Raw genomic sequence first — 16532 nt, 5'->3', positions numbered from 1 at the left:
CTATTCTTGAACTTTATGTAAATGGAATGATAGGGTATATATTTTTCTGTGTAAGGCTTCTTTTGTTCCACATGGAGATTCACCCATGTTATTACATTTATTAGTAGTTTGTTCATTTGAATTAATGAGTAGTACTCCATTGTATAATATACTATGATTTATTTATTGGCATATTGAATGACGGGTTGTTTCTAGTTTTTGACTGCTGTGTTTAAGGCTGCCAAGGACATTTATTGCAAATCTTTTTTCCCCCTCAAATAATGTTTTGTTTAGTTTTTTTCCTTAGAAGTTCTGAAATGAAATTGGGAAAAAAAAAAAAGAGCCCCAAAATGGGTTCTGACAGTTCTCTAGCTTCTCATTGTTGCTGATTTCATGAACTTAAAAAAAAAAATACGCCAAAATACACCAGAATTTAAAAGTTACCATTTTAGCCATTTTAAGAGTACAGTTCAATGGTGTTAAATGCATTCACACGGTTGTGATGCCATCACCACCATCCATCTGTAAAACTCTTCCCATCTTACAAAACTGGAACTCTGTACTAATTGAACAATAGCTCGCATTCCCCCCTCCTGTCAGCCCCTGGCAACTATCATTTTACTTTCTCATTCTACTTTCTGTCTCTATGAATTTGACTATTCTAGGTGCCTCATACAAGTGGAAGCTATGGTATTTGTCCTTTTGTGCCTGGCTTATTTCACTTAATCTCTTTGGGCTTCATCCGTACAGTACCATGTGTCAGAATTTCCTTCCTTTTCAAGGCTAAATAATATTCCATTGCATGTATATTCCACATTTTGTTCATCCATCAGTGGACACTTGGGTTGTTTCCACCTTTTGACTATTGTGAATAACGCTGCATTGAACGTGGGTATGAATATCTGTCCAGGTTTCTACTTTCAGTTCTTTTGCATATGTGCCCAGAGTGGAATTGCTAAATTCCCATTCTCTCTTGAACCCTCTCCATTCAGGACTGGATCTCTATCCAGCAACTGCTCCTACCAAGGTCACCAGTAGCATCCATATTCTTAAATACAGTGGCCAATTCTCAGTTCTTATCTTAATCTATCAGTATTATTTGATACAGTATTCCTCTTTTGTGACTCTTCGCTTGGCTTCCTCTAGGACATGATTCTCTCTTGGTTTCATTTTACTTTGCTAGCTGTCCCTTCTCAGTCTTTGTTGGTTTTCTGTATTCTAGACCCCTGAATGTTCAAGTGCTCCAGGGCTTAGCCCTTAACTCTCTTCCCTAGTCCACTTACTTACTCTTGATGGGTAATTTCATCTACTCTCTTGGCTTTAATGACCATCTCTACATGGATGGTTCCCAAATTTACATCTCTTTCTCATCTCCTACGCCTGAAATTTTCCAACTCAGACTGCCTACTCAACACCTCTACTTGGATGTCTAACAGTAATCACTAACTTAACATGTTCAAAATTGAACCTTTAGTATCTCTTTAATATATTTTCTCCCTCACACATTCTCCTCGGAATAAGGGTTGATTCAAATGTTCCCTGCCCTGGCAGCCCTTTGTAAATGAGCAACAGCTGAGTAGCCCTGAATTTTGTGGAACTGCCCCTGCAACCACATTGCATTTATTACCCTTTAATATATATTTATGTGTTTATTTTCTACCTACCTATGTCAAGTTCATGAGAGTAAGGATTTAGTTTTGTTCACTGTTGTTTGCCCACCACCTGGAATTATGCCTGCAATTTAGTAGGCACTTAGCAAATATTTGTTGAATGAATCCATTTTTTTCTGTAATAAAGACTTCAGATATATCTTCCTTTCAGTTAGTATTAAAAGTACTCCAATATCTGATGTAATTTGAAATATTACACATACTTCAGAAGCAGTTTCCCCCAAAAGAATTTAATGATTATATCTAATATTTATATATATAAATATTTAATATATTTAATTTATAATATATTTATTATAATTATTATTATATTAATATTAATTAATTAATATATTTTATATATTATATTATAATATATAATATATATTAATTAATATATATTAATTAATATAATTATATATTTATATATTATATATAATATAGTATATATTATATATATTAATATAATTATTAGTATATATAAATATAATATATTTATAATATAATATATTTAATTTATATATAAATATAAATATTTATATATAATATTTAATGATTATATCTAATATCTAATATTATATCTAATATCTAATATTATATCTAATACTATAATGATATTTGTTATAGTTTCAGAGAATTTGGCCATCATCATTTCTGATTTGAGATTCTATTACTATCCTTATTTCCATGGCAGTTTTAGCTGGTCTAAGAGAGTTAGAATTCTGTTAAGTCAAATAAAGTGCTAATAGCAATATTAAATATAAAATCTTGGCTCTTGGTACAATGCTCTTACTATTACATCATGCTGTTTTCTTATCTTATTTGATGTAGTGATGGACAAAAATTTAAGAAATCTTCACAAATTTACCTATCCATAAATGTTTAAAAAATACAAACGATGTTAATATTCCTGAAGTTGGAAGTATGAAAGCTAAAAGAAACTTACTGGCTGAATTGAATTGCGGGGGTCCACCGTCCATCATCTGAACAAAGTATTTATGTAGGAGCTGTCAATGTTTCTTGTGAATCCTGTTCTGTGTTGAGCACTGTTTAAAGGCCATGGAATTTGAACAATATGGCATGTAGGTAGGAAAACCTGACCTGGAAATAAAGGATGTGTTTTTCCAAAGAGAAGGAAAAGCAAGAAGAGGACATCCCAGACTAAGATAAATGGCACATGCCTTGTCTGGAAAGCGGACAAGAGTGATGATGTGTGCAGTGATTAAAAGTCTGATTTGCCTTAAAACTGTTACGAGTAGAAGCCAGGATTTAGACCCTACACATTCTTAAACAATTTTGCTTGGATTTTAAGAAAGTATGTTGTTCGATTTGAAATGAAAGTAATGTCCCATGATATTTGTCAAGCATCACAATAAGTTATTTAAAAATTCAAGTTAGGCACATCTAATGAAATAGTGGTTAGTGCATATGAAATAGTTAGCATTGTGCCTGGCACACGGAAAGGAGACAGTAAATTGTGTTTTTTGTTGTTGGCACATTTTCATATCTCCTGATGCATTCACGTACATTGATGGTAAAAATAAAACCCCAGACCTCCACATTTCTTATTTTTAAAAGAAATTCCAGTAGCTTTAGGCTGTTTGTGCATGGCAAAAGTGAAATGGATCGTTAAAAATTACATATTAATTTGGCAAATGTAGATAATTTAATTAAACTCAAAGGGATTCTAAAGGCTTAGCACAACTGATCTAGGCTTGATCAAATTAAAAAGATATTTGCTAAAACTGCACTTGGGTATTCCATCATTGAATAAGCATCTGTGGTGGAATGGAGTCCTTATCTACGTTTTTAGTATGTTTCTGCCAGTTATACAAACTGCCTAAAAAGATTTTCCAGTTGGTGGTCATTTTAACTCAATTTAAATCCAAATATGCTTGTATAACAAAATATATAAGCTTACTCTGCAATTCCAGCTTTGATCTTCCAGTCTACAACATCTGTTTGGCTACTTTCATTAAAAATCTGTTGTTAACAAATACTTGGCTTAGAATTTGATGTTCAAACTGATTTTCAATCTTCTATATTACATTGTAAAGACAGTGCCAAATATGTCTGAGAAATTTATTAAAATATTAACAGATATGTTAAATAAAAATTATGCAGAATACATTTTGAAATATACCTTAATACAATAGTAACACCATTTATGTATGTGAAATTATAGCTTTATATTTGATTTTGCACTTAAAAATTATGGATCTAGATAATGTTTTAATCATCATTTCTGTAAGAGACTGTTGTTCTTGAAACATGAGTTGAAAGGATGTTAGGACTAGTTCTGGTATTAGGGACAGGGTTTATTTTTCTTTCACTTAAATAAAAAATCCAGTTCTGAATAGCTAATCACTTTTGAAAAAAATACATTTGGATTTTGATAAATATCTCCCATGTAGTCATTTGACAAATTGGGTTTTATTTTATTGCAGATTTTATCAAGGTTTTTCAATAAATGATTAGTGCTTTGATTAATGGTCAATGCGATTTTTAGTAATTTGGGTCATGGGCGAGAGCTTGAGTTTTTTTTTTTTTTAATGTTTTTTTATTATATTATGTTAGTCACCATACAGTACATCCCTGGTTTCTTGAGAGCTTGTGTTTTGAGCCAGACTGTGGGATTAAAATCCTGGCTCCATTAGCTGTGTGACTGGGCATATTCCCAATCATTATATTCCTTTGTTACTTCCTCTTCACAATGGAGATACAATAATCATGTTAATCTTATAGGGTTGTTGTGAGGATTCAGTGATGAAACATATGAAGCCCTTAGAACAGTAAGTGTTTGGTAAATGTGTGGCTATTAATACTGTTATGTGATTCTAGCCTTCCTTTTTAGTTTCATTGGTTATATAAAATGTCTTATTCTTTTTACCTTTGGTGGTGGTTGTCTGTGTTGTCCTAATCATTTTATATTTAATAAGCCTGACCACATTATTGTAGGCAACTGATATTATATGGAGACTTGTTATACAATTTTTAAAAATTAATGGACTCCTGTTGGATTTTTAATAAGCATTTACTCTACTTTTCTCCACCCTGTACATTCTAGTGCCTATTACTTCATGTGTGGTCTGCACACCAGCAGCTGTGTGGATGTTACTGGGAACTTGTTAGAATGCAGGATCTAAGTCATGTTCTGGACTTCCTGAATCAGTCTTCGCTGTAACAAAATCCTAGGTGATTCCTAGGCACAGTGTGGTTTGGGAGGCCTCACTGTATTGCACATTTCAGTCAGTCACTCCCCAGTGTAGGGTAGAAGAGCTTGGTCAACCTCTCCCCAGTCTTCCCCAGCTGCTTTCTGTGTAGGATTTCTTGACAGGAGAAGAGAGGAAGGAGGGCCCCAAGAATGGTGGTGGGCATGCGAAGTGGAGGGAGAGGAAATCAAAAAGAATCAAAAGGAATGTGGGCTCTGTGACATAGACTTTCTGACGTCATCTCTCCAGACTCTATGCTTTCTCACTTATTTGTGCTACTGGTGTTCTTAACCTAGGCCAAACTCAAGAAAATTAGAGGTCTTAGCCATTTGGGCTGCTTTTTCTCATGTTGTAAAGGGTGTTGAAGTGGCTGTACAACTCGACGTAGTAATTTCACTTGCAGTAAAAATTCCATTTTTTTTCTTTTTACTTTCAGTCTTGCTTGGCGCCATCATAGGTACAGGTACATCACATCAATTTATCCATACGTTTAAAAATTACATTTTAACACCACAGAGAATTTGAAAGATAAATACGTACTTGTCCATAATCATCTCGCCAGTCATAAGAATTGCTGACCTGTTGATGTGGTTCCATCCAGTTGTTTTTCTTATACTTTCTTAACTCTGAGGAATCTTCTAAGAATACTTCTCAAACCATATTTTGAGAATCACCAGTGAATTAGCGCCATTGAAAGAAGTGTGTGGGGATTTTTGGAGACAAATAGTGTATGCATTGTGCCATGTAAATCAATAGAGAAAGTTTAAAGAACTCATAAAAATGAAGTAGTTTGACCCAGAGATAATGCTGCTTAGTTTTTACCAGGTCAAGAAGTTTGGTCTGAGGTTGCTGGTTTTTTATGATTTATTCGGAATTGTAGATACATATATGCATCAAACACATATATCTAAAAGCTACTTGCAGCCACTATATTTATTTTGATATGAGAGTAATTAAAGTTTGCAAGTTAATTTTTCAGGTCAAATTGTTCTAGTTTCCTTGGGCTTCTCAATTCTGATGACATCTAGGCATGCAAATGGAGAAATAAAGATGAGAACGCTGACTTCTTTATGCAAATGTTTTCTCAAAGTCATATTATTAAAGATTGTGACATTTTTTTTTACTATTTTCTGATTTATTGTCTACATTCCAATTCACCAATTATTTCATTAGAGTTGTTTACAGATATTTTTATTTCTAACCCAGGCTCACACATTGCATTTGGCTTTCATGCCTCTCTAGGGTTTTTAAATTTGGAACACTTCCCCAGCCTTTCTTTGTCTTACGACTTTGACATTTGACACAGCTTGGGTGTCTCTGAAGTTTTCTCATTATTAGGTTCTGATTATGCACTTTGGCCAGAATATCCCAGAAGTGATATCGTGTCCTTCTCAGTGCACCTTATCATGAGGTGTACATTGTGGGCTGATTTCATTATTGATGATACACAAACATCAGTCATTTGTTAAGGTGATGTCCATTGGATCTTTCCACTGTTAACTTACCATTTTTTTCCTTTTGTAGTTAATAAGTACTTTTGTGGGAGAATTTTGGGTTTATTCAAATATTCTCTTTTTTAAATGTTTTTTTATTATATTATGTTAGTCACCAAACCATCCCTGGTTTCTGATGTAAAGTTCGATGATTCATTAGTTGCGTATAACACCCAGTGCACCATGAAATACATGCCCTCCTTACTACCCATCACCAGCCTATCCCATTCCCCCAACCCCCTCCCCCCTGAAAAAGATTGTGTGATATTTTAATATCTTTTTAAGGTATGCCTTGAATGTGGAGAAGATTATTGTTTGGGTTGCTTTGATAAAATTCACCAGAAGGGGGCACTGAAGCTCCATAGAACAACTCATTTACAGGTACGACTTTTTAAAATGCTTTACTCGAAACGTATTTATAAAATGTTTCAAAACAAAGACATTTAAAACATGCTTAATTATCTAGAATTTAGGATGACATATTAATTTCTAAAATTCTATTTTGTACAGTCTTTACATATATATTAAAAATATTTTGCTAAGTGCTAATCTGGGTTCTAGTTTGCTATTTAAACTGTGTTTTTAATATAGTTCCTGAGACATTAGCTTGATTAGAGTTTTTAGATCACGCATTTTATCTGTGAACTTGACATTTAAAAATTAGACAGTATTTTTATCTATTGTGGTTTCAAATGAACACATAGTTTAAGTATTTGTTTTAATGTTTTTTTATTATGTTAGTAACCATACAGTACATCCCTGGTTTCTGATGCAAAGTTCGATGATTCATTAGTTGCATATAACAGCCAGTGCACCATGCAATACATGCCCTCCTTACTACCCATCACCAGTCTATCGCATTCCCCCACACCCCTCCCCTCTGAAGCCCTCAGTTTGTTTCTCAGAGTCCATAGTCTCTCATGCTTCATTCCCCCTTCTGATTACCCCCCCTTTCTTTATCCCTTTCTTCCCCTACCGATCTTCCTAGTTCTTATGTTCCATAGATGAGAGAAACCATATGATAATTGTCTTTCTCTGCTTGACTTATTTCACTTAGCATTATCTCCTCCAGTGCCGTCCATGTTGCAGCAAATGTTGAGAATTCGTTCTTTCTGATAGCTGAGTAATATTCCATTGTATATATGGACCACAACTTCTTAATCTAGTCATCTGTTGAAGGGCATCTCGGTTCCTTCCACGATTTAGCTATTGTGGACAATGCTGCTATGAACATTGGGGTGCATATGGCCCTTCCCTTCACTATGCCTGTATCTTTGGGGTAAATACCCAGTATTGCAATGGCTGGATCATAGGGTAGCTCAATTTTTAACTTTTTAAGGGACCTCCACACTGTTTTCCAGAGTGGCTGCACCAACCTGCATTCCCACCAACAATGTAGGAGGGATCCCCTTTCTCCACATCCTCTCCAGCAATTGCTGTTTCCTGCCTTCTCTACTTTTGCCACTCTGGCTGGTGTAAGGTGGTATCTTAGTGTGGTTTTGATTTGAATTTCCCTGATGGCTAATGATTTTGAACCTTTTTTCATGTGTTTGTTAGCCATTTGTATGTCTTCATTGGAGAAGTGTCTGTTCTTATCTTCTGCCCACTTTATGATTTGTTTATTTGTTTCTTGCATATTGAGTTTGAGAAGTTCTTTGTAGATCTTGGATACCAGTCTTTTATCTGTAGCATCATTTGCAAATGTATTCTCCCATTCCGTGGGCTGCCTCTTAGTTTAATTGATTGTTTCCATGGCTGTGAAGAAGCTTTTTATTTTGATGAAGTCCCACATGTTCATTTTATCTTTTGTTTCTCTTGCCTTTGGAGATGTGTCATGAAAAAGGTTGCTTTGGCTGATGCTGTAGAGGTTGTTGCCTATGTTCTCCTCTAGGATTTTGATGGATTCCTGTCCCCATCGAGGTCTTTCAACCATTTAGAGTTTATCTTTGTGTACGGTGTGAGAGAGTGGTCAAGTTTCATTCTTTTGCATTTAGCTGTCCAATTTTCCCAGCACAATTTATTGAAGAGATTGTCTTTTTTCCACCGGATGTTTTTTCCTGCTTTGTCAAAAATTAGTTGCCCAAAGAGCCGAGGGTCCATTTCTGGGTTCTCTATTCTGTTCCATTGGTCTATGTGTCTATTTTTGTGCCAGTACCATGCTGTCTTTGTGATCACAGCTTTGTAGTACAGCTTGAAATCCGGCATTGTGATGCCCCCAGCTTTGTCTTTCTTTTTCAACAATTCCTTAGCGATTCAGGGCCTTTTCTGGTTCCATACAAATTTAAGGACTATTTGTTCCAGTTCTTTGAAATATGTCCTCGGTATTTTGATCGGGATAGCATTGAAAGTGTAGATTGCTCCGGGTAGCATGGACATTTTAACTATGTAAATTCTTCCAATCCATGAGCATGGGATATTTTTCCATCTTTTTGTGTCTTCCTCAAAGTTTTTCGTGAGTGATTTGTAGTTTCTAGAATATAGGTCCTTTACGTCTCTGGTTAAGTTAATTCCAAGGTAACGTATGGTTTTTGGTGCTATTGTAAATGGGATGGAGTCCCTAATTTCTCTTTCTTCAGTCTCATTATTCGTATATAGAAATGCAACTGATTTCTGAGCATTGATTTTGTATCCCGCCACATAACTGAATTGCTGTATAACTTCTAATAGTTTGGGAGTGGCTTCTTTTGGATTTTCCATATAGAGTATCATGTCATCTGCGAAGAGAGACAGTTTGACTTCTTCTTTGCCGATGTGGATACCTTTTATCCCTTTTTGTTGTCTGATTGCTGTTGCAAGGACTTCTAGTACTATGTTGAATAATAGTGGTGAGAGTGGGCATCCTTGTCGTGTTCCTGATCTTAAGGGAAAGGCTTCCAGCTTTTCCCCATTGAGTATAATATTAGCTGTAGGCTTTCATAGATGGCTTTTATGAGATTGAGAAATGTACCCTCTATTCCTACACTCTGAAGGGTTTTAATCAGAAAAGGATGCTGTATTTTGTCAAATGCTTTTTCTGCATCAATTGAGAGGATCATATGGTTCCTGAGTCTTTTCTTGTTGATATGATGTATCACGCTGATCGATTTGCAAATGTTGAACCACGCTTGCATCCCAGTGATGAATCCCACTTGGTCATGATGGATAATCCTTTTAATGTACTGTTGGATTCTATTAGCAAGGATCTTGTTGAGGATTTTGGCGTCGATATTCATTAGGGAAATCGGTCTGTAACTCTCCTTTTTGCTGGGGTCTTTGCCTGGTTTGGGGATCAAGGTAATATTGGCCTCATAGAATGAGTTTGGTAGCTTTCCTTCTGTTTCTATTTTTTGAAATAGCTTTAGTAGAATAAGTATTATTTCTTCTTTGAATGTTTAGTAGAATACCCCAGGAAAACTGTCCGGGCCTGGAGTTTTGTTTTTTGGAAGGTTTTTTTTAATCACTGTTTCAATCTCTTCATAATTAATTGGGCTGTGTAAAAAATCAATTTCTTCTTGTTTCAGTCTTGGTAGTTTATAAGTTTCCAGGAAGTCCTCCATCTCTTCCAGATTGCTTAATTTATTGGCATAAAGCTGTTGATAAAAGTTTCTAATAATCCTTCCAATTTCATTGGTGTTGGTTGTGACCTCTACCTTTTCATTCATAATTTCATTAATTTGGGTCCTTTCTCTATTCTTTTGGATAAGTCTTGCCAGTGGTCTGTCAATTTTATTTACTCTTTCAAAGAACCAGCTTCTAGTTCTGTTGATCTGCTCTACTGTACTCCTGGTTTCTAATTCATTGATTTCCGCTCTAATCTTGGTCAACTGCTTTCTCGTGTGTGGATTAGGCCTGTTCCTCTGTTGCTGTCCCAGCTTCTTGAGGTGAGAATATAAAAACTGCATTTTAGATTTTTCTATTCTTTGAGTGAGGCTTGGATGGCTATGTATTTCCCCCTTAGGACTGCCTTTGCAGTATCCTATAGGTTTTGGACCGTAGTGTTGTCATTCTCCTTGGTGTCTCCATAAATTGTTTAGATTGATTTTTGATTTTCTGGTTTATCGAGTCATTCCTGAGCAGGATGGTTCTTAGTCTCCACGTGTTTGAGTATCTTCCAAATTTTTCCTTGTGGTTGAGTTCCAATTTCAAAGCGTTGTGGTCTGAGAATATGCAGGAATAATTTCAGTCTTTTGGTATCGGTTGAGACCTTTTTTGTGTCCCAGAACATAGTCTATTCTTGAGAATGTTCCATGGGCATTAGAATAGAATGAGTATTCTTTGGTTCTGGGGTGTAGTGTTCTATATATATCTATGAGGTCCAACTTGTCAAGTATGGCATTCAAAGCTTTTGTTTCTTTGTCGATTTTCTGCTCCGGTGCTCTGTCTATTTCTGATAGTGGAGTGTTGAGGTCCCCTACTATTAATGTATTTTCATCTATATGTCTCTTTATTGTGGTTAAGAGTTGGCTTGTGTATCTTGCTGCTCTCCTGTTGGGGCATATATACTTATAATTGTCATATCCACTTGTTGGATACATCCTTTAAAAATAATATAGTTCCCTTCTGTATCTCTAACTGTAGTCTTTAGTTTCAAATCCAATCTGTCTGATATGAGAATTGCTACCCCAGCTTTCTTTTGAGGTCCATTGGCATGAAAGATGGTAATCTATCCCTTTACTTTCAGTCTGAATGTATCTTTAGGTTCAAAATTAGTCTCTTGTAGACAGCACATGGATGGGTCATGTCTTTTTATCCAATCTGCAACCCCGTGGTGCTTTATGGGAGCATTTAGGCCATTTACATTGAGACTGATTATTGAGAGAGATTATTTTAATGATGCCATGTTGCCTGTAACGTCTTTGTTTCTATAGATTGTAAATTTCTGTTCTGTATCACTCTTGGGGCCTTTTTACCTTTATGGAACCCCCTTAATACCTCCTGTAAGGCTGGTTCGTGGTTACAAAATTGGTCAATGACTGGCGATTCTGGAAGGTCTTTATTTCTCCATCAATTCTGAATGACAGCCTTGCTGGATAAAGGATCCTTGGCTGCATGTTTTTCTCTGAAAGAGCTTTAAAAATGCCCCCCCCCATCCCTTTCTCTCATTCCAGGTCTGTGTAGACAGGTCTGACATAATTATGATACCTTTGCCTTGGTCCGTGAGAAATTTCTTTGTCCTGGCCGCTTTCAATACTGTATCCTTGGATCTAATATTTGCGAAATGCACTATGACGTGACGTGGCGTAGGTTTCTCGTGGTTGAGCTTGGGAGGGGCCCTCTCTGCCTCTTGGACACGAATGCTTGTTGCCTTTGCTATATTAGGGAAGTTTTCAGCTACAATTGGTTCCAATATCTCTTCTAGACCTCTGTTTTTCTCCACCCCCTCGGGATGCCGATGATTCTGACATTGGAATGTTTCATTGAGTTCATAATCTCCCATAACCTACATTCTTGAGATTGGATTTTTTTGAGCCAAGTTTCTATTTTAGCTTTCTCTTGTACTAACCCATCCTCCAGTTCGCCAATATGTTCTTCTGCCTCATTCACCCTGGCCGTCAGAGCATCTAGTTTTGACTGTGTTTGATTCATAGAATTTTTAATTTCTGCCAGTTTCGCTCTCATTTCCACCCTTAGAGATTCTATATTCTCATTAACATTTCCGTTAATACTTTTGTCAAGTCTACACATCATCTTGACCATTGTTACTCTGAACTCCATTTCTGATAATTTGATTATATCCATATCCATTAGTTCTGTGGCAGAGGCCACAGACTCATCGTCTTTTCTTTGCTGGGGGGGGATTTCTCCTTCTTGTCATTCTGATGAGGGGAGGTTGCGGGATTGTCCAGAGCCCAAATTATTGACCAGGACCCATGCAGTGCGCACTTGTTTTATAGGGACCTTAGGGATATGGGCTTCTTTCTTTTTCAACCTGCCTTCTGGGGGAGGGTCCTGCCGCTCTGATACTCAGGCAACCCTGTTTGGGTAGAGTCTCCATGTCTCTGCGAGGGGGGATGGGGATGGGCACACTGTGAGCTGGTATTTCCAGGCTTTTGTTCTCTGGCGGCTTTCCCTGGCAGTTTGCTGTGCCTCTTCTGAGAGTCAGAGCAGCAGTGGCCGAATCCCAGCCTGTCTCAGAGCAGAGGGATCGCAGACCACTCTCCACTGATGTTCTGGCCACTTTAACTCTGTTTCTGTTGGTGCTGCTCAACCCTGCAGCGTCCTGGGATGTGCGCCCCACACCCGGCGTCGCAGCCCTCACTTCCAGGGCTGGCGCGTCTCTGTCATTTGTGTTTCTAACACTGCCAGCTGCCAGCCACCCCCGTGCACTCTGGAGCTCCCAGTCAGTCTGGTTCCAGTGAGCGCACCGGAGCTCTGTCAGTCTGGTGGCATGCATTCCCCGGCTCTCGGTCTCAGTCTGCTCTCTCGCGGGTGCTGGTCCGTGAGTCCGCCTGCTCCCCTGTGCAGGTGCCTACTTCTTCCCGGCGCCTGAATGCGGTGGCTCCCTCCCCCTTCCATTTATCTTCCGATATCTGTGCGCGGTTTCATGGCTCCCTGCTTCGTACCTCTATACTCATTGCTGGAGATGTTCATTTGTAGAGATCCAGATGTATCTTCCTGCATCTAAGGCTGATTCCGTGGATGTTCAGGATAGTCTCGTACCTATTCAGCTCGACTCAGGGGACCAGCTGAAAAAGGGGTCCCCTACTCCTCTGGCATCTTAACTCCACTCCCCGAAAGATCTTGGTTCTAACTCAAGCTGCAATATTTTGTACCATTTGGCTTTCATCTAAGCTTTATGAGCTTGAGTTTCCTTGTCTATGTAATGGGGATCATAATATCTGTCCAAGAATAAGAAAAATGTATATACACTCTTACGACTGAGAAAAGTAATTTTTTTAATTAAAAACAAATTTTTTAGCGGCGCCTGGGTGGCACAGTGGTTGGGCGTCTGCCTCCAGCTCAGGGCATGATCCTGGCATTATGGGATCGAGCCCCACATCAGGCTCCTCTGCTGTGAGCCTGCTTCTTCCTCTCCCACTCCCCCTGCTTGTGTTCCCTCTCTCGCTGGCTGTCTGTCTCTCTGTCAAATAAATAAATAAAATCTTTAAAAAAAATTTTTTTAAGAAATGTAATATTTAAATGTAAGATATTCTAGGAAAGAAAATTCCCATTTATTGGCATTTTGTTTATACCAAATTAATAGAATTTTAAGATATTCATTTATAGCATTTCACTTTATTAATTATCCATGATGTTTATCTTACATTTTAGCAGTAAATGTAGAAATGAAATCATTTTTGTGTGTGTGCCATTTCAGAGTCTCTTAATATGCTACCTAAAAATGTTATAACCATTAATTGGAACATTGATAGCAGGATCCATTTTAGCACAGGAATAACCTTTGTTTTGTGTTATGTAAATAAACATGTATTTGAAAAATAATTCTACCTTCATAATTTTATGTAAAATTAATACTGTTGTTTTTACTACTTTTATGAATGTGTAAAATGAAAACTAGACCTTCTAACAACTTTGAAATCAATAGATCTCTAGTCTAGGGAATTTAAAATCAGGCTTATATTGGATTACTCTGTTTAAAAAAATATTTTTTTGGTAAAGCATTACCATTGGCTTGAATTTCTTTGAAAAATAAGTATTATATAGGTCTATATAGGCTTTTTGATGATCACTAGGAAAATTTAGAGCAGCTATATCACTGATATCTGTGCCTACATATATGTATATTTAAATGTGCATAGATGACATTAGTCATTTTTCATAGGTAATTCATTAATTCAGCATGACATAACACTAATTAATTTGATCTTCAGTGGTTTATTCCAGAATGAGATTGCAGTGACTCTTAACAGATCTATAAAAGGTCGTAACTGGGAAGTTTCAATGTAATCTTAGTTATTTAAATAGGTAACTAGATGAAAATTTAAAAATAGGAATATTTCCATGGGAAAGTACAAAATAATTATTTCTAACCCCTGCTGAAGTTTTTCTCTGTCTTGAGGACATTTGCTAAAGGAGTATGACCTATTGCTTGTCTTTCTAATACCAGGTTTTCAGAGTCTCACCCTGTAGGTGGTTTGGTTCAAGCTCACATGGAGCCCAGAATCCTACAGAGTCCTAGGGCAGATCAGAGTAGTTGCTGGTGGGAGATCTTCCTCTCCCTCCACCACCACCTTATTTTTACCATATGTTATATGCCAGGCACTGTGGTAGCTGTAGAAAGATTTAAGACAAAATTTTTTCCTTCTGTGAACTTATATGGTATGATGGAATAGATAGACACCAAAAGGTGATGTACAATCAATATTGTAGGGCTACTAAAGATCTACTTTGGGTATGAAGAGGTACAGAGGATGGGCACCTCACACAGCCAGAGCGAGGAGGGCAAAGAAAGGTTCCTAGACCTGTGGGAGGAATTTGGGATGACTCTAGAAGGAGAAGTAGGAGTCTGCCAGGCAAAGAAGATGGTAGAGGAGGGAAGGCCTCCCTGGTAAGTGAAACTCATAAGCAAAGATACTAAATGAGGAACAGCTTGGAGTTTACTAGGAACCTACAGGTAGAGGCACTTCCTGATGTTCACTTTTGAATAGTTAATACTTTCTAAAGATGTTTTATCACCAAGCCATACTCATTACTGCTTATTCAGGCTCCTACTAGATTAGTTATATTTAGTTCTTTCTGTTGCACAAAAATAACACATCTGTCTATTTGGAGTTGACATGGTAGAAAGGCTATGAGTCATTAGAATTATACACACCTGGGGTTATTTCCCAGCTCTGCCACCCTCTCACCATGTGACCAGGCCTAAGTTACTTAAACATCAGAGCTTTCATTTCTTTATCCTTAAAACAGAGAGAAAAATAGTAATGCTATAAAGTTGAAGATTAAATGATATGTTTTTAAGATACTTGGGATAGTATGAGACCAAACTAGCTGCTCAATAGATGGCAACTGCCACTATTATATTGGTTGATGTAAATGTCAATTTGTATTTTGAAATATTAAATGAAATGTATTGGATTTTAGTAATCACAGCATAATAAAAATAGGATTTAATGTATCTAAGTTACTTAGACTGACATAATTAGTCTTTTTAGTCCTATTTTGCTTCTTTTTTAACAGGCAAAATCTCAAATATTATCCAATGTATTGGATGTTGCCCATCGATTTATCAAGGAAGTCAATCCAGATGAACCCAAAGGGGAGAATCACTCTACAAAAGAGATTAGTAAAAGTCAGAATAAACCCAGGTTTCTTCTACAGGGGAGCAACTCTGGGGTAAGCTAAGGAAAACAGAGTAGATATTTTCTGTCATACATGATCATGGACACTGTCATTTACAGACTTAATTAGAGCTATAGAGTTTTGTAGATTATTTTATCACATTGTTGTTTAATATTTATTTATTTGTTTGTTTGTTTTATGACTTAAAAACATCTTGACTATAAAAATCCTTTTAAGGAGACTGGTTTGATTCTACTGAAGACTGTTTTTTTTAAATAAATGATTATTTGACCATGTTGCTTTCTGGACATTGCTACCATGTTAGGAAATGAATGAGTATTTGGGAGAAACATGAAAAAAAAATAACACAATGTAATATAACAATTTTATTTTAGTCAGGATTTCAGAGAGGCTCTGCCAAGTTGTTATGATTTTTTGGTTTTTTGTTTTTTTAGGTGACAGGCAATTTTATAGTTATTTAAAATTGAATTTACACCAAATTCTGGTCGTTATTCAGATTAACTATGGAACCCATGATGTGCTAGATAAGCTTTCATCAGCTCATGATTATTTTGTAATAGACTTGTTATATTGATTCTTTAGCAAAAAAACAAGCTTCCTCAAATTTTGATCTATGTAATAATCCTCATTCCTTTATTTTTATTTTTTTAAATTTTTTTAATAATGGTTCTTAGTCTCCAAGTGTTTGAGTTTCTTCCAAATTTTTCCTTGTGGTTGAGTTCCAATTTCAGAGCGTTGTGGTCTGAGAATATGCAGGGGATAATTTCAATCTTTTGGTATCGGTTGAGACCTGTTTTGTGTCCCAGAACATAGTCTATTCTTGAGAATGTTCCATGGGCATTAGAATAGAATGAGTATTCTTTGGTTCTGGGGTGTAGTGTTCTATATATATCTATGAGGTCCAACTCGTCGAGTATGGCATTCAAAGCCTTTGATTCTTTGCTTAGTATTTGCAA

The 16532-nt window shown here is 36.6% G+C and overlaps 1 protein-coding gene across 1 annotated transcript in view; it reads left to right on the top strand.

Annotated features, from left to right (window-relative positions):
- Positions 1–16532, top strand: part of ZBBX (zinc finger B-box domain containing) — a 78418-nt gene that overhangs the window by 15646 nt on the left and 46240 nt on the right. The window contains exons 6-7 of the mRNA XM_044384775.2: positions 6619–6714; positions 15454–15609. Of these exons, the coding sequence (XP_044240710.2) occupies positions 6619–6714; positions 15454–15609 (252 nt within the window). The remainder of the gene's footprint in view (positions 1–6618; positions 6715–15453; positions 15610–16532) is intronic.

The sequence above is a fragment of the Ursus arctos genome, unplaced genomic scaffold (assembly GCF_023065955.2).
Source record: "Ursus arctos isolate Adak ecotype North America unplaced genomic scaffold, UrsArc2.0 scaffold_4, whole genome shotgun sequence".
NCBI lineage: Eukaryota > Metazoa > Chordata > Mammalia > Carnivora > Ursidae > Ursus > Ursus arctos.
Note: the sequence above shows the minus strand (reverse complement) of the source record. Positions and strands in the feature narration are given on the sequence as shown.